The 18410-nt window shown below is 46.9% G+C and overlaps 1 protein-coding gene across 2 annotated transcripts; it reads right to left on the bottom strand.

Moving 5' to 3' along the window:
* Nucleotides 1-597: 597 nt before the first annotated feature.
* CDX4 (caudal type homeobox 4) lies at nucleotides 598-18255 on the bottom strand. Of its 2 annotated transcripts, XM_077308362.1 has the most exons (5): nucleotides 18061-18255; nucleotides 17381-17435; nucleotides 14066-14369; nucleotides 3692-3837; nucleotides 598-1916 (listed from the first exon to the last, which is right to left on the bottom strand). In XM_077308362.1, exons 3-5 carry the CDS (start codon nucleotides 14358-14360, stop codon nucleotides 1656-1658), a joined length of 702 nt encoding a protein of 233 aa, XP_077164477.1. In that variant the 5' UTR covers nucleotides 14361-14369; nucleotides 17381-17435; nucleotides 18061-18255; the 3' UTR covers nucleotides 598-1655. The 2 variants fall into 2 exon arrangements, with proteins under 2 accessions (XP_077164477.1, XP_077164476.1); XM_077308361.1 differs by lacking the exons at nucleotides 17381-17435; nucleotides 18061-18255 and having other exon boundaries at nucleotides 14066-14666.
* Nucleotides 18256-18410: the final 155 nt, after the last annotated feature.

The following is an 18410-nucleotide window of genomic DNA, read 5'->3' as shown; positions in this document are numbered from 1 at the left end:
AGTAGCCAATCAATTCCAGTGGAGAGCCAACAACAGGGCACAGAATCCAAGGCTGTTGTTGTTTCCTGGCTCCGGGATGCAGGGGACTGTCTCTGACCAGGGAGGCTTCCTTCAGTTGCCAAGGCTTGTAGCCATTGACAGACCTCTCCTCCAAGGATCTACCTAATTCCCTTTTAAAGCTGTTTGTTCCTGTAGCCACCACTACAGCCTCTGGCAGCAAGTTCTACGTTAATCATTTTCTGTGTAAAGTAGTATTTCCTTTATCTGTCCTGAACCTACTGCCCATCGGCTTCAATGGATTAGACAGTTTGGGAAAGGGATGGAACAGAAATATTCAGGATAGATAGCCCTCTCTACATTTCAAATGAAGAAAAGTTGATTCCCCCTTGTCTTGTAATTTGATTGGTTTGTTTGTTAAGATGGTTTTCAATTGATTGAGTGTCCATTCCCCCTCCAAAGCAAAGAGGCCCACAGGCTTAAAAAGGTTCGGAACCCCCGGAGTAAATGGCTGCTCTTGTGGGTGGACCCTTCTGAGATCCCTCCCAAACCCCCCCCCCCTGCACTAGGGGAACAGATTCACAAGATTCAATAGGCTTAATTATGGTTTTATGTGACATACAAACAGAGACATCTGGGCTTGTATCCCGGTGCCGCCTTCAAACACTCCCCAGAGTGAAGCAGCCGCAACAGTTTCCATTGAGGCAAATCCAGATTTGAGTGATCATCTGTGAGCCAAATCCTGTTTTTGCAAGCTAGTTAAACTGTAGTTTTGTGTTAACGTCTGAACCAAGCCGTAGCATAAATGTTGGAGCTGGATGAGCAAGCTTGCTTCTTGGCTTCAGATTAGTCCAGCCGATAGCTAAGGTGTATGGTGGTGCGCATGGCACATTTTTAAAAATCCACATTCTGCAAGAAAAGAATGGATTCTGCAACCTGTGTACAAATGGAGGGAATTTACATAATGTCCTTATATGGCATGATCGTGGTTTTGCTGTTTGGGAGGCAAAGAGGAAAGCAGAAATGTGCAGGATCTTGAAGGCCCATGTCAGTTCCTGGACATCCATGTAGCCACTCCCTTGGTTTCTGAGATCTGCTCACAGACGTCCGTTCATACCTTGGCAAGCTATGGCTCCCTTTTTAAAGCAAAACGTGGGAAATGGAATTCTGTTGCTCTGCATTTGAGCTGTGCTTCTGCAGAACTGTAGCAGGCGTAGAGCCCTCATTCAGTGCATCTGCCCGTCACAGCAAAATAAGCCCTGCACTGTGGGAGGAATCAAAACAGGCTGTGAAGAACACAAAAATGAAATTGTCCGATGTACACACTCTTCACACTCAAATCAAGCAGAGTGTGTGGTGTGTGTGGACGGGGGGGGGGGGCTGTTTAGAAGTGGGCCCAAAGCACGTCTGACTGTGACCCTTCTCCTCTGCCCTGAATCCCTCCAGCTTAGCACCGAGAAGAGTCTGCTGGTCTCAGTGTTAGCCCCTGGCACAGAGCCCCACTCCCGTGCAAGGAATATCCCGCGAGGCTGGCTTTGCCAACAGACGCCCAGTTGTCTGTACTGTCTAACAGGCGGTTGTGATGCCAGGGCCTCTCACAGACAAGTTCTGGCAGCTGTGTTGCTTCCGTGTTCTTTGCAGGCCTGGCGTATTCTTCATTAAAGGGGGGCCACCACCTGCTGGATGTTCCCATTGTGAGGCAGGCGGGTCATCGGGAGGGGAGGCAGAGGCAGAGGCGGTGGCGGTGAAAACAAAGGACCAGCCATCTCTGAATGAGTCTGTGGGTCGGGAATTGGGATGGGACTCATCGAACCGGAGTCACTCTGGATGGAGCCCAAGCTCCCACCGTCAAAATTCGTCATTTTCTTCTTTATTAACTTCCGTTCTTTGGCTCTACGGTTCTGGAACCAGATTTTTACCTGGAGAACAGGCAAAGAAGAAACTGTTTCCAATTTTGGCCACCGAATATAAACCTTATACTATAGGAAAAGGATGAATCCTGCTATATCACTCTCTGGCTGAATCTTAGAACATCTTTTTGGGCCCAACTAGGGTTGTCTCATAAGAAGTGGATTCTTGCTTAACAGTAATGTTTTCCAAAATCGGCTGGCTTTTGGCAAGGCAGTGGTGGAAATTTGGCCCATGACATGTGTGATGCACATAAGCATACCATGCTCCCTTTAGAGCCTCATTCCCACTGCTAAGGCTGCAATAATTGACTTTTGAGTACATCCTCAGAAACAACTGGCCGTGGTACCTGGTGACTCTCAAAGGGAACCACTTGGGCATTCTTGTTCCGTGCCTCTGTTCTAGCAGCAAGTTCTTCTCTTCTAACCTCTGGGAAGGATTGGGGACAAGTGAACCATAGCCCAGTGTCAAGCAAACCAAATTACTGCCTGTTCAGCTGAAGTTTGAGGACTATTTCTACATAGAGAGCCCAAGTAATGAAGTGGTTAAGGTGCTGGACTAGAATCTCGGAAACCTCCGTTCAGATAAACATTTCATTTTTTCCAGATGTGAGAAAAAAATTAAAACATTGTCTTCATTCCTACTAAAAGTATGTTTCCCCCCCCCCCCTGATTTTAAAATAAAGCATTTTTGTGGGCCCTTAAAGATCACATACTCAACAGAGTTATTGTGGGAATCAGAAATGGAGGGCAGAATAATGTGAGCCCCTTTGGGTCCCCATTGGGGGGAAAGATGGGAAATAAAGGGGGGGGGGAGCTGGTCATTGCAGTATGAACACAAGCTTTCAGTCCAGTCATCACAATAAAAATTGCAAAGTGACCTAATCGATTGTGAGTCAAGATGAAGACGAAGAAGAAGCCGTGCAGATCTGCAATGTGGAGGTGGTACCAGCCATGTGCAAAGGATTCTGGGAAGGGCATGCAAAATGTCGGCCGGAGGAAGGAGGTTGGTGGTTCTTCACAGAGCAGTATGAAGAACATTTTTCTGGCAGTAAGCCCCATGGAAAAGACCTAAATAGGATTCTAAGTAGAAGACAGCCCAGATAATTTCTTCACTAAGGAGGCAGTCTTGGATCTTCCCCAATAAAAGGCAGACCTAGATCCTTCACTGTTTTATGAGGCTTGTCCCATTAATAAGGGCCAAATTACACACAAAAATTTGGCCCAGTGAAGTATTACTTTATGTTAGTGGAAAGTGTCACAAGGCCCTGGTCCTAAGCCACCAATCAGCCGGCTAGTGAGGGACTTAATAGAGGGAGGAGGGCCTTGGCCACATTGCCAGTGTCACATAGGAAGTGACATCATCAAGACAGCAACTTTCAGGAGGTGCTCTGGTATTTGGGCAAAAACTCAAGAAGCTGGTTTTACCACAGAGTTTTTGCCCAAATACCAGAGTGTCTCCTGGAAGTCACTGGCATACTGACATCACTTCTTGTGGGATGGCAGCCATGTGGCATGGGTCTTTCTCCTGGTAAATCTCCACTATCGCATGTTGGTCGCTAAGAGGTATCTGGCATCCCTATGACATCATATGTTTTTCAAAGCAAGGGACAAACATGGTTGGATTGTCATTGCCTGCCTCTGAAGCGCTTCTTGGTGGTCTCCCATCTAAGTAGCAACCAGGACTGGCCCTGCTTAAGCTTCTGAGATCTGATGAGATCTAGCCAACTAGGTCTGGAGTAAGGTGTATTGGACAGGAACTGGGGTGTGAAGCATCCATACTCTACCTGTCTCTCAGAAAGTCTCAAATTTGCAGCGAGTTCAGATTTCCTCCTAATCGTTATGTATCTGTTGTAATGAAATTCTTTCTCCAGTTCTAATCTCTGATGATCTGTGTAAACTACACGGTACTTCTCTCTCGTTCTTGTTTTACCTGTTGGGAAAGACAAACAGAATATAAACCTGCACATGTACTTTGCACCTGAAGATTTGTTGTTTCACTGGTCTCTCATTTATATTTGTGCATGTGTTGATTTGGTAGAACGTGCCTTTTTTTCTGGAAATCATGAGAGCAGCCATTCTGACCTAGTCTTAAAAAACCCTCCAAAGTTTCAATGTGAGCAACACTGTGGAAGGCTATGAATTGTGGATAAAACCTACATTTCCTAAAGGAAAGCTACGTTTTATACCCTGACAGGAGTACAGCAAATTCTCCCTTTACTAGAAAGGCATGTTTCTATCAGCCAGGTAAAGGGGCAGTTCCTTCCTGGGAACCAGAAAGTTCACGTGGCGAGATATTGCTCCAGGTATTTGACCTCTGTTACACCAGCTCTTTTAGGATACCTCACTTATTCCAGCGGTCTGAGCCTCAAATAGTGGAAGGAGGAGGGGAGAGCTCTCCCATTGGCCATAAAATTCACAGAACATTTATTCTGAAGGTCATAAAAGCTACAAGAAGGCCTCTTTATTTGCTGTGAAAATCATCACCCTTTCCGGCAATATAACCGCTAAAGAAAAGGAGAAGGAAGAAAAGACAGGGATGCATATCAAAGCTGGAAGAAGTGTTAAGGGGGGGGAGTAAGGTCTGGTGTTTGAGATGGTAGATATAGGTCTCTGAACTGAAGACAATGGAATGGGGGGGGGGGGTTAGACCTCACAACTAGTTTACAAAGCAAAATAAATTAGCATTCAAACTGGCCCTTGTTCTGGTTTTTCCAGATGGAGAGACGCTTCTGTTTTACATCAGTTTGCTTTTCCCTCTGAATTCATCTGCATCTTTAGGTCACATAGAGACACTGAGGTGTGAGATCTGCAGAAGGCTGTCTCCAGCTCCTCCTGAGTGCCTGCACTCGAAAGCTCATGCCCTGAATAAATCTTGGTTGGTCTTTAAGGTGCTCCTGGACTCTGATTTTTATTGTGCTACTTCAGACCAACACGGTGACCCATTTGAACCTATCCAGCTCCTCCTGTGGGAGATATGGATTCCCCTTTCAAATTAGGGTTACAGGACAGGTTAAGAACACAGACCAGTTTGGTGTAGTGTTTAAGAGTGGCAGCTTCTGATTGGTTGAGCCAGATTCCCCGCTCCTCCTCCACATGCAGCCAGGTGGGTGCCCTTGCTGTTGGCTGCTAACCTTTGTTCTTGCTTGGTTCTGTGCACTAATTCCTACCTCTGTCGGGAGAGGGGCCTCCATTTTGCTTGCAAGGAGGAATCAGTGCGCAGAATCCCCATCCTGGCCTGTACAGGATCTTCTTGAGAAGCCCCCACCGCCCACTGCCTCTGGGCAAGTCTTCTCCACGTGTGCATCACGGGTGTTAAGTGTATTGTTCTGGATTTCTAACCTGCCCTATCCAGAATGTTCAAAAACCAGAATTAAAGATTGCAAGAAAACGGTTCACTTTTGGTTCCCTCCCACGTCTCCTGGCCCTCCAAACCCTCCTGCCTGATGAGGTGGTTCTGAGAACTTTGTTTTCATCTCTTCCCAGGCACTGATTTATGCACTACTTGTGAGAGCAGCTGTGGAATGCAGGTTTCTCCCCTCCCTAAAGTAATGGTTAGGAGAACCTCTTTCCTGATGTGGGGGTTGTCAGCTGGCCACCCCTTCACTACTTGGCCCCAGGCATTTCCTTCGAAACACCTGCCAAACAGTTTCCTTCCATGAAGTCTCTGACTCATGCAAACTCCTGCTGGAATAAGTGCGGTTAAGCCTTTAAGGTGCCCTTGAGTTCTGCATTACTTTGTCTCACACTATTGCTATGCTCTTCCGGATGTTATTTCGTGAAGTGGGGAAAGTGCTCATCCTGGGGGTGCCCCCTGGAAGGCCCTGTCACTGGGGCATTCCTATAAAAACCTGCCTTGTCAAAAACTTGATGACATGGATAAAGGATGCCTGGAGGGAAAATAGAGAGGAGCCAGTGCAAAACCTTGTCTCTCCCTTGGATGATTGCTTCCCACAACTGCAATCACAGTTTGAACAACTCTGCTAGACAGCTGGTTCAAAATTCTGTCTCTTATCCAATAGCAACTTTGGATGTGTTTTTGTACAAAAAAATTACCAGCCTGGATTGCTAAACCAGAGCAATAATCTTGACCAAACCTACCTATTCCCTTGGAATGGTGTTTCTCATTTCCCAGCTTCCGCAAGGACCCACAAACCTGAAGGTGTATCATCCTGGAAATGCTAATGGAAAGAACCTGCCCCACAGATGGGGTTACAGGGGTCCAGAAACAAGGTTTTTCCTTCAGCAGCACCCACCCTCTAAAATCAACCCCTAAGCAGAGGCAAGAGAAGCTAAAGTTCTTTGCAGGGACACACCTTTTCTATTGGACGGCAGTGTCCTTAAATCAGCCTTTCTCAACTTTTTTACCATTGAGAACCCCCTTTTCGGTCCCGGCCCCTATTTGGTGGAAGGAGCTCCCAGAAGAGCTGTGGGCCCTGCAGGAGCTTCCATCATTCCACAGAGCTTACCAACTGGAGCTCTTCCGCCAGGTTTATGGTTGGGGGCGGGGGGGGGGAAGATCTGATTAGCCCCCTCCACACACACACTAGCCGGTGCTAGGCAAGGGTTGGACCATGTGTCATCTATGGCCCCCTCTTCCCACTTCTTCCCCTGGATGTTTTATTGGGGGATGTGAGGCTGAGTTACACTGCTATGTTCTGGTTTTTGTTGTATTTTTATGTTTGTGTAGCGTTTTAGTGGGGGTTTAATGGGGGGTTATTGGGGTTTTGATATGGACAACTGTACCCTGCCATGAGCCAGTTCTGGGAGCTGCAGGTAATAAATGGAATGAATGAATGAATGAATATTCTTCAGGCTTCACTAAACCCCAGGAGTGGTGCAATGGTGCAGAATATGGTTGGCAAGCAAAGCTGTGGAAACGCCCACTTGTGGCCCCTCCTTTTCCCGCCCCCTCCAGGCCCATCATTGGCAATTCTGGGAGGGAATTGGTTGACATGATCCTATATGGTCATATCACCAGATACATGTTTAACAAATATATTTAAAATTAATTAACTCCCGCCCATTTGGGAAACCCTTCCAGAGCTGTCAAAACCCCCAGGCTTACATTGTCATAATGAGCTGCTTTCAGTGCTGCCAACAAAGTGGAATCAAAATTCTTGGAATAAAAAGCCTTGGCAGGAGAAAGTAAATCACCTTTTGAAAAGTCAAGTGTTCCAACTGGGAAAGCGGGAATTCTTTCTAGGGTTGCAAAATTCCTGGAGATTTGGAGGTAGTCTCTGAGGATGATGGTGTTTGGGGAGGGAGGGTCTTCAGCCGACCCTCCAAAGCAGCCATGTTTTTCCAGGGGATCTCAACAGCCTGGAGACCAGTTCTAATTCCAGGAAATAGCAAGGCCCTACCTGGAGCTTGGCAACCTTAATTCTGGTCCTCCCAGTTTGGGATGGGGAGGTGGTGGTTTTCAAATGATGCTCTTGGTAATCCCATGGCTCCTTGAAATCTTATCACAGATGCTTTGATAACAGGGCAGCTCTCCTGAAAGGCGGTCTTCCCGGCTGCCTGGGGCCTGGTGTGGAGCAGGAAAGCTCTTGGGCTGCAGGAGGTCGGGAGCAAAACCAGGGGGTTGCTTGGCTGGCTCAGAAAGGCTCAGCGGAGGTCAAAATCTGGCCTTGCCCCCTCCCATGTTCCTTAAGGAGCTTGTTTGCTTTGTGCAGTGAGGAAAATCAGAGCAGATCCCTCCTGATCTGCCCCAGCTCCAGGGAAGTCTTGGGGTGTTCTTGAAGAGGCTGCAGGGGGCTAGACCAGTGTGGGCTGAGGATGCCCCAGGAGAGGAGCCCCAGAGCTCTCTGCAAGTGACAGGGGAGGGCTGGACAGGTGAATTGAGCTCAGAGGCATCTCTGGAAAGTAGAGTTGTCAAGACTAGAGACGTTCAGAGGTGCTCTGCCACTTCCTGAATCTGTGCAGGATTTTAAAAAAATGTTTCAGAGAAATAAATACATGTGACAAATGCAATGGGTAGGGTGCAGAGTGAAAAGGCAGGAGGCAGCGAGGGAATTTAGAGACCAGCCAAAAGAAACAGCTGTCTGTCCAGGGCTTGGAGGAAGGAACGTGTGTGTGTTTGAGAAGCAGCTTTCAGGAGGTGTGGTAAGGTCAGGAAAAGGTGCCTATGGAGTTTTGCACTTGGGTATTGAGCTCCCAGCAGAGAAACTGGAGGACTTTGGCACTATTACTATAAAGCACGAAAAAGGAAAAATGCAATAGAAGTCCGATGGCACTTTAAGGAATAGCAGGTTTGCTGTAGCAGAAGCCTTTCTGTACTAAGCCATCAAAGCATGAAGGGAAGCCCAGGTTGGCCCTGGTTGCCAACTCCAGACTGGGAAATTCCTGGAGGATTTAGGGGTAGAGCCTGAGGAGGATGGGGTTCGGAGAAGGAAAAGACCTCAGCAGGGTATAAGGCCACAAAGTCCCCCTTCCAGAGCAGCCATTTTCTCAAGGGGAAGGGATCGCTGTAATCTAGAGTTTAGTTCACAAGTTGGTAAAATGTGGGATGGATCCTAATTCTGTCAGGTGGATCAATAACTGGTTGACAAATCATACCCAGGGGGTACTTGTTAATGGTTCAGCATCTTCTTGGAAAAGAGTGACAAGTGGAGTTCCCCAAGGATCTGTGCTGGGGCCTGTGTTGTTCAACATACTCATAAATGATTTAGATGAGGGATTAGAGGGGATACTTATTAAATTTGCAGATGATACTAAACTGGGAGGAGTAGCAAACACAACTGAAGACAGCAACAGAATACAGGATGATCTTGATAGGAGGGCAACAAAGATGGTGAGGGGTTTGGGGGAGCTTGTTCTGTTTAGCCTAGAGAGGAGACGATTGAGAGGGGATCTGATAACCATCTTCAAGTATTTAAAAGGGTGTCATATAGGATGGAGCAGAGTTGTTCTCTCTTGCTCCAGAGGGACAGACCAGAACCAATGGGATGAAATTAATTCAAAAGAAATTCCATCTCAACATCTGGAAGAAGTTCCTGACAGAGCGGTTTCTCAGTGGAACAGGCTTCCTTGGGAGGTGGTGGGTTATAAGTCATTACAAAAATTTCATCTTTGGAAATTTTTAAAAGAGGCTGGATAACCATCTGATAGAGAGGCTGATTCTATGAAGGCAAAGGGGTGGCAGGTTACAGTAGATGAGTGATAGGGACAACCCTATGTCCTGCATAGTGCAGGGGGTTGGACTAGATGACCCATGAGGTCCCTTCCAACTCTATGATTCTATGATTCTATGATTCTAGTTGTAATTCTGAGAGATCACCAGGCCTTACCAGGAGATAGGCAACCCTAGAAGGAAGGAGAAAATTGAACAGTGAGGTTAAAAGGCAGTGAAATGCAAGAAGCACAGTTGGTGACATTGGTTTGCAAATCTCCTGCATGTCATGGCCTTTTAACCCCACAGGTCTCCCCTGGTGTCTCTCTTTCCCTCCCTCTCTCTAGGAACTGCACTTTCAGTCCCCACATCTAACTAACAGAGGGGGCTTCCTGCCGCAATGCAGCTTAAATGCACGGATTCCAACAGGTTTACCTCTAATTAATTCTGCAAAAGATTGTGCTGTCCACCTGTGTGTCCTGAAAATGATACAAGACAGCGTTTTGGCTTTGTTGTGAGAGACGGTGTTAAAATTGTTGGATATCATGCCTCAGTGGGAATTTGCCCCTCTGCCATGCAAGCGCCAGCCCAGCTTTTAACTCCCGTGCATAATCATGCAAATTATGAATGTAGGCAGATGGTGAGTGGGTGGGCAGAAGGGACTGTGTCCATGCTTGGCTCTTGTGGCCCTTTCTTGCTGGCCCAGGGAAATGCCAATCACCACTTCGGGGTTGGGAGGTGAATTTCCTCCAGGCCAGACTGGCCAGGGATTCTGGGATTTTTTTGGGGGGGGGTGGGGAGCAACCATCTGGGCATGGAATTGGGGCCATAGTGGATGGTCAGGTAGTTGTGAATTTCCTGTTTTCTGCAGGGGGTTGGACTAGATGGCTCAGGAGGTCCCTTCCAACTCTATGATTCTAAATCACAGGGATGGGGTTAGGCAGACCTCAGTTGGCCTGATTAGATCCCACCGACTCAGGGTTTTCAAGGCAAGGGAGAAGCTATGGTGGTTTGCCACTGCCTGCATAGAATCGGAAGGAACCTCCAGGGTCCAACCCCCTTGCACAATGCAGGAGACTCACAACTATCTGCCCACCCACAGAGACCCCAATTTCATACTTCCTCTGCAGAGCTTAACTTGATGGTCTCCCATCCACGTAGGAACGCAGCTTAGCTTCTAAGATCTGGTGCAGTTGGGCTTCCCAATCCCATTCTGTATCCCCAGTTGCCCTCTTCAGCTTCACCCTAGTAACTGAATCCCTGCTATTCACTCCAACCAGGAACAAGCATGCACTCGGGGGGGGGGGGCTGATACCATGTTAACCAGGACAGAATTATCACCTGGGATGTTTTCATCCCACCTGTCATAATGATGGGTTTATTCCAGCCACCCAAACCTCACTGCAATCAAAGTATCCGTTTGGCTTATAAAAGTCCAATCAAGCATCGCATGCCTTTACCTCCCCACTAAATGCCAGCCATGCCCTTCAGTTCTCTCCAAAGTGCAAACAGGTCAAACTCTTTGCCAAAGGATTAATTAACATGAATCTGATTTCAAGAATAAACAGAGAAACCCGTAGGAGAACACTTCAACTCCCCTGGCCCTTAAATGGAGCACCTCAAAGAAGATGTTTTATTGCAAAAGGATTTCAGAAAGACTAGAATGGGAGACTGCTGAATTATAAGTCATTACAACACTTTAGAACAATGGAATCCCCAGGGCTTAACAGGGATATTGGCTTTCTTATCTCACTCAGCTCTCGTATCAGTTTGCTGTTCACAGGTTATACCAACTGCTTTAATCCAACTATACTTATTACATAGTTACTTATGTATCTCGATTCGATGTAGCCCTTCCTGGCAACTAACCGCCCCACAACTATATGTAATGGTTGACAACATCTATTTCAATGTATCTGAAAAAGCATACATGTATATAAATGCATATACCCAGAATCAAACACTATTGGCTTTAAAGATACTACGGGTCTAAAACTCTGTTCTGTTTACTTTTCCTGTTTCATTTCTTGTCTGGATGGTTACAGCTTCTCAGATGAAAATATACAGGTATCACTTCCACACAGAGATTTTGTGTCTCTTTCACCATGGACACATGAAACAGGGAGCCCTAATTAGCACAGGATATTCTGTGATGTATAACTTAAGGCATAGTCTTACTGGATCACACCCAGAGCACACATCGCTGTAACACAGAAATGCCTACAGGCAGCAGATATCTCTGATAGCTCAAAGGCCTAAAGCAAAAACTTTATTTCTGGTCCCTGAGGTTCCAGTCCCTGCACCTGAGATCTGGCACATGAAGCTGAGGACTGGTGGACCTTTGGCTAAAGATGCATACATACAGGAGACAAGTACATGCATACATAGAAAACCTCACCCCCCCCCCCCAATAAATGCAACAACAACATACTGGGAGCACTGCATCAAATGGAGATAAAAAGGAATGAAACTCTAGATCAATTACCAAATTAACAATTAGCAAGTTATGGGATCTGGCTGGTTTATACCTGAGAGTTCCTAACAAAAACATGGAACTTTTCACTGCTTCTTCTCCCATAATACAACAGCAAAATAGACTTAGATTCATAGAATCATAGAGTTGGGAGGGACCTCCTGGGTCATCTAGTCCAACCCCCTGCACTGTGCAGGACACTCACATCCCAATTGCTCATCCATTGTCACCTGCCACCCCCTTGAGCCTTCACAGAACCAGCCTCTACTTCAGATTCAGGACTGACCTGGATGGTCCAGGTCAGCACAGTCTCCTCAGATCCCAAAAACTAAACAGGGTCATACCTGGTCAGTATTTGGATGGGGGATCATCAAGAAAGGAAGGCCGTGGCCAGCCACCTCTGTTAGCCTCTTGCCTGAAAAGCCCCATGGAGTTTGCCACAAGTGGACCATGACTAGACAGCACTTTCCACTGTTAGACTGACAAAAATAGTTCATCACACAACAAATAATTGGCATGTGCAATTTTAGTCTGTGGAAAGCCACCAAGAGAGCCACAGTCTGGCATCGTGGTTAAGAGCAGTGGCTTCTCATCTGGAGAATCCACTCCTCCTCCTCCTCCTCCTCTTCCACATGCAGCCACCTGGGCGACGTTGGGCCAGTCACAGTTCTCTCAGAGCTCTCTCCGCCTCACCTGCTTCTCAAGAGTCCTGTTGTGGGGAGGGGAACTGAAAGCCACTCTGAGATTTTTTAAGACAGAGAAAAGGAGGGTACTCTTTCATAAAAAATCAGTATGAATTATATACAGACAAACATGTTTAGCTGGGTTCACAACTGGTGGGTGTCAGCCAGGAGGGGGCTAGGCATCAGTGACTGTGTAAGAACCCTTCCAGAGCAAACCCAGAAATGATGTCATGCCTCTCTAACAATCTCCAGAAAAAAATGTAGAGTTTTCAGCAATTCCTAGAGTGGACTGACATCACTTCTAGTGGTGTTTTAAAAATATTATTTCTCTTCCACCAGCCCCAGAAGCAGCAGTACTGAATGTTATACGTAAATTATTACACAGAGAGCTAGTTTGCTGTAGTGTTGGATCTGGGAGAATAAGATTGAAATCCCTCTTCTATTGTGCCTGATTATATCCCCCATCCCCAATTTCTGCTGCATGTACTGAGCAGGACAAAGTGAGTCCAGAAGCAGTAAAATTTCAGCTGAATGAGATGAGTTTTGAGTGTTTGGCTTAATGCAAAACGGATTAAAAACCTGATCCTTTAACTAGAGATGTCAGGGATTGAACCTGGGACCTTCTGCCTGTCATGCCCGATACTCTGTCATTCCCCATTCAACTCACATTTCTAGAAGGACTTGATAAAAGTCTATAAAATTACAAATGGTAGAGAAAGAGGGGGAATAAATAGCCCCTCCCCCTTTTTCTATTGCTACTAGAACTGATTCGACGAAATTAGGAAGAATATTTTTGAGACTGTCAAAAAAAAAAAGTCCTGCTTCAACCAGGGTGGCTTGCCCTGGATCAAAGCAACCCCCCCACCTTCCCCACTGTAATTTAAATACTTTCTCAATAGAAGTTGGTGCTAATTTGTTGTTTGCAGCCATAAAACATACTGATCTGAAACAAACAGTCTCCGGTTTAGATTCAAGCGGGTAGCCCTGTTGGCCTGTCTGAAGCACTCAAAGTGTCTGCTTGCCCTCGAAAGCTCGTGCCTTGAATAAATCTTGGTTGCTCTTAAAGGTGCTCTTGAACTCTGGTTTTACAGAGAGAACCAGTTAAAAATCAGTTTGATCTTGTGATCGGTCACTCCCTGCTATTTAAATAGCAAGCTAGTAAAAAGACCTCGAATAAATCTTTGTTGGTCTTAAAGGTGAGGCTGACCTTTGATTTTATTGTGCTACTTCAGACCCACACGGCCACCCATTTGGTTCTCTCTGTGTTAGGCTCCTACATTCTCTGAAGGGTCTAGCATTTTTAAAAGGATAGCATGAGGGAACCCCTTTCATCCACTGCGTTTGCATTTGAAGTGTTAATTTATTTTGCCCGAAGCCCTGTATTCAACACAGGACCAAGGTCTTCAGACCTCTCTCTCTTCCTTCATGCCGTCCTCTGAAGATGTGAAGCTTCTAAGGGAGTCATGCAAAGTACGGGCCTGAAATGCTTCCTTCATTTCTTTGGCCGCATTTACTAACCCAAAAAGTGGAGCTCTCCAAATGGTAGGTGTCCCAATAGACCTTATTAACAATGGCTTTTCTTACTCTGGCGTTATATTTAGAAAGTGGTTTGCCATTCTGACCCCACCCCACCCCGGAAGCTCATGTTATAATTATCATTGATGGTGATAATTTCTAGTTTGCCCCAGGTTGGAAACCAGAAGGCCAATAAATCAGATGTAATTCTTCCAGAACCCAGCCAGCACAAGAATCTTAGCAGGAGAAACCTTTCCTTGTGGCACAGATACTTCCGTTCGCCCCTGCCCTTGTGCCTGGGCGTGTAGGTTCAGGAGGAAATTTGGGGAGAAAACTTTGCAGAGCTTTCTTTAGTCGAAAGGCGCTTTCGCCAACATACCTGTGGAAGTGGACTGGACTGTTTTCCGCATCCATTCATAAGAGCCGTGTCTCGGACTATGGGGAGAGAGCTGCTCCGTGTTAATTGTGTCTACAGGAGGCAAATTCCCTGATCCGTCAGGGTTGAGGGAGCTGTAATTGCCAGAGGTGTAGGTCTGCCCAGGAGAGGATCCGTTCAGATGCATGGCTGTGGCTGTGGCTGTGCCGGACGGCCCCGGCCCATAAGCGTCCCACTCTTCCCTCTGTGTGCCATAGTGCGGTCCCCAGGTCCCTGCGGGCTGTCCACGGTTGTCCATACTCTGCACCTGATGATATCCCATGTAATCACTATAAGGTGTCGTGGAGGCAAAGTTCTGGGCAGGCAGGCTGTGGTTGTTGCATCGTAAAGATCCCGGATACATGCTGGCTTCTTTTTCCAGAAGGTAACTCACATACATGATGCTCATCCCCTGGCTTTGTCCTGGCCAGGCATCCTGCTCGGAGCCTTTGATCTGCCACCCCCTCCTCTTTCTCTCACTCTCAGCCCCAACTGGTCTGTCAGGGACTCAGGCTGGTGTGGAAGCCACTCTGCATGACCCACAACCTCCTATCCCAGGTGCTGGGGCTCCCAGGATGCGAAGGTGGGGCCTGATTTTTCAGGAAACTGTTGGCTGCTCCCCAAAGATATTTGCATCTCAATGAAGGGCTGGCTGTCTCGGAGCCCCACCTTGCTGACCCCTTTGGGTGTTTACTTTCTCTCATTAAAATCAGAGTCCAGGAGCACCTTTAAGACCAACAAAGATTTATTCAAGGCATGAGCATTCCAGTGCAAGCACTCATCCTCACTCGAAAGCTCACACTTTGAATAAATCTTTGTTGGTCTTAGCCCATGTCCTTCCTTTCTGGCCTGGCCCAGCCCTTTCCCAAATAGTTATGGGTTCTACACCCACAAGCAGATACCTGAAATGTTTCCGGACCTGGGACAGCAAAGAATTTTTAGGGTATGTTAATGATGCACAATTTTCTTGTGGTCTTGTGGCCCAGTCCCCCAGCCCCGAAACAGTCACAATGAAGTCCTTAAAAAATAAAAACAGGGAAAGGCTGGTTTCAACTCTGCACTGCTTTCTCTCTGCACTGCTTAGTGGTTACAGCATGTGCCTATCAAGGATTTGCCGTGTGCTGGCTGTTCTATTCTATTGCACCTCCCCAAAACCTCTAAGGGGACAATCCTGACACACTTACACTTGAACTCATTCAGATATACGTGAGAGTCACTAGGGTTGCTGGGTATCCCTTGGGCCACCAGCAGGAAATTGGGATGTAGGGTTATCAGCCCTAGGTTGGAAAGGACCCGGATGTCTGGTTCTGTCGGCTGAAGAGAACAGGTGCCTCAGTGGGGTGCAATACCCTATAGCAGTGGTCCTCGGCCTTTTTATCACCAGGGACCGGTCAACGACAATTTTACTGAGGCTTGGGGGGGGGTAGTCTTTTGCCAAAGGACGTTGCCGCCGCCTGAGCCCCTGCTCCACTTGCTTTCCAGGTGAGCTGGCAGCAGAGTGGCAGGGTAGCCACCGAGGCAGCTGCCGGGGAGGAGAACGAGGAGGAGCCGCGGCCCAGTACTGACTGATCCACGGATCGGTACCAGTCCCCGGACCGGGGGTTGGGGACCACTTCCCTATAGTACACCCTCTTGAGCATCCATTTTATCCAGGGGAACTGATCCATATAGTCTGGAGATGAGCTGTAATTCCTGGGGATCCCCAGGTCTCACCTGGAGGCTGGCATCCCTAGTCAGTAAGCATAAGAAGAAGAGCTGGGTTTTAGACCCTGCTTTTTGCTACCTGAAGAAGCAGCTTTTTCTTCTCTCTTTCACCTTCCTTTCTTCTCTCCACAACAGACACCCTATGTGGGGGATGGGACCGAGAGAGCTCTAACAGGACTGCTCTATGAGAACAGCTCTAATAGGACTATGATGAGCCCAAGGTCCACCAGCTGGCTGCATGTGGAGGAGGAGCAGAGAATCAAACCTGGCTTGCCAGATTAGAAGCTACCACCCCTAACCCCTGCAACAAGCTCATTTGCACTGTTAGGTAAAAGAAATAACACCTGATAGACTGTTTGAACCAGCCTTAAAACTTAAATGGAAAATTTGTTCTGTGAAAATGTTTGTTTCTCCTCCTTTTTTGGCAATTTTGGTGGAAGATTAATTTCACTCAGCCAAATTGAAATGTCTTTGAGGCTTCCCCATAACACCATGGTGCATTTGTGTTCCTTTTTTTTTTCCCCTACTAACTGACAACCATAAAAATCTGCATATCAGGTTTCCTGACTGAATCTCTCTGAGTCTTAGAATCATAGAATCATAGAGTTGGAAGGAGCCATACAGGCCATCTAGTCCAACCCCCTGCTCAACGCAGGATTAGCCCTAAGCATCCTAAAGCATCCAAGAAAAGTGTGTATCCAACCTTTGCTTGAAGACTGCCAGTGAGGGGGAGCTCACCACCTCCTTAGGCAGCCTATTCCACTGCTGAACTACTCTGACTGTGAAAAACTTTTTCCTGATATCTAGCCTATATCGTTGTACTTGAAGTTTAAACCCATTACTGCGTGTCCTCTCCTCTGCAGCCAACAGAAACAGCATCCTGCCCTCCTCCAAGTGACAACCTTTCAAATACTTAAAGAGGGCTATCATGTCCCCTCTCAACCTCCTTTTCTCCAGGCTAAACATTCCCAAGTCCCTCAACCTATCTTCATAGGGCTTGGTCCCTTGGCCCAGATCATCCTTGTCGCTCTCCTCTGTACCCTTTCAATTTTATCTACGTCCTTATTGAAGTGAGGCCTCCAGAACTGCACACAGTACTCCAAGTGTGGTCTGACCAGTGCCGTATACAATGGGACTATGACATCTTGTGATTTTGATGTGATGCCCCTGTTGATACAGCCCAAAATGGCATTTGCCTTTTTTATCGCTGCATCACACTGCCTGCTCATGTTTAGTTTACAATCCACAAGTACCCCAAGGTCTCGTTCACACACAGTGTTACCTAGAAGCGTATCCCCTATCCAGTAGGCATGCTTTTCATTTTTCTGACCCAGATGCAGAACTTTACACTTATCTTTATTAAATTGCATCTTGATCTCATTTGCCCATTTTTCCATTGTGTTCGGATCTCGTTGAACTCTGTCTCTATCTTCCGGAGTATTTGCCAGTCCTCCCAATTTGGTGTCATCTGCAAACTTGATGAGTAGTCCCTCCACCCCCTCATCTAGATCATTAATAAATATGTTAAAAAGTTCATATGCTCAAGAAATATTTCTTTAGACCAGCCTTTCTCACCTTTTTTACCTGAAACTTTCCTCAGGCTTCAAGAAACCCCAGAAGTGGCAGGATCCTGCAGAATAAGGTTGGGAAGCAGAGCTGTGGCCACGCCCACCTGAGGCCCCTCCCCTCCCCTCCCCTCCCCACCCCCTCCAGGCCCATCACTGGCCATTTTGGTCTGATGAATTTTAAAATTTAATGGTAATATTTTAAATATTTTATAACAAACTGTATTTAGTAGTCTGGGTTTTAAAATGTCACAAACTGCCCTGAGCCAGCCCACTGAGAGAGATGGTGTAAAAAATGTAAAATAAATAAATAAAAACACCTCTCTTTCTCAATTTTGTTAGAGAATAAGAATTCAAAGCTGGGAGGGGGGGGGAGCATTGAAAGAATACTGTCCCCTTAATGATGTGATGTTTTATTACACCTTCATTAATGAGTTGACACATTAAAGGGAAACCTCTGCTAAAGAGGTGCAAAGTACAGTTGATGTTCCCCTGATCACACACCATCCCCACCCTTTCTAAAAGCACCTGTTTTAACACCTGTTCCAAAACACAACACGCACACCCCGGGATTAAACAGCATTAGAGGGGGAGGGACTGCTAACCTTTAGCTTTTCAAAGGCAGAAGTGCCAGTTTTTACCTGCCCAAGCTTCTGTGGCATTTTGAAATATGACTTTTACCTATCTCACCTGGCCCTCTCTTGACCTCCACAGCATCTCCTGGCCTCCATCTTTACAACAAACAAACGGTGGTCTTGGCGCTCCCCTAGTTAGCCCTGGAACGGCTTGGCTCAGTTCCTCTGTGCTGCATCAATATTAACCACCCTCCTGACTCCTACAGCGGCCATCTCTGCCCCACCTTGATCTTTGGACTCTGAGGAACACTGGGGTTGAATAGGGTTGCCAGCTGCAGGTTTGCAAATACCTGGAGATTTGGGGGGCGGGGTAGAGCCTAAGGAGGATGGGTTTTGGGGAGGGGAGGGATCTCACCTCATCCCAGCCAGGTGTATCTTCCAAAGTAGCCTTCTTCTCCAGGGATG

Source organism: Paroedura picta, chromosome 13 (assembly GCF_049243985.1).
Source record: "Paroedura picta isolate Pp20150507F chromosome 13, Ppicta_v3.0, whole genome shotgun sequence".
Lineage (NCBI taxonomy): Eukaryota > Metazoa > Chordata > Lepidosauria > Squamata > Gekkonidae > Paroedura > Paroedura picta.
This window is presented reverse-complemented; position numbering and strand designations above follow the sequence as displayed.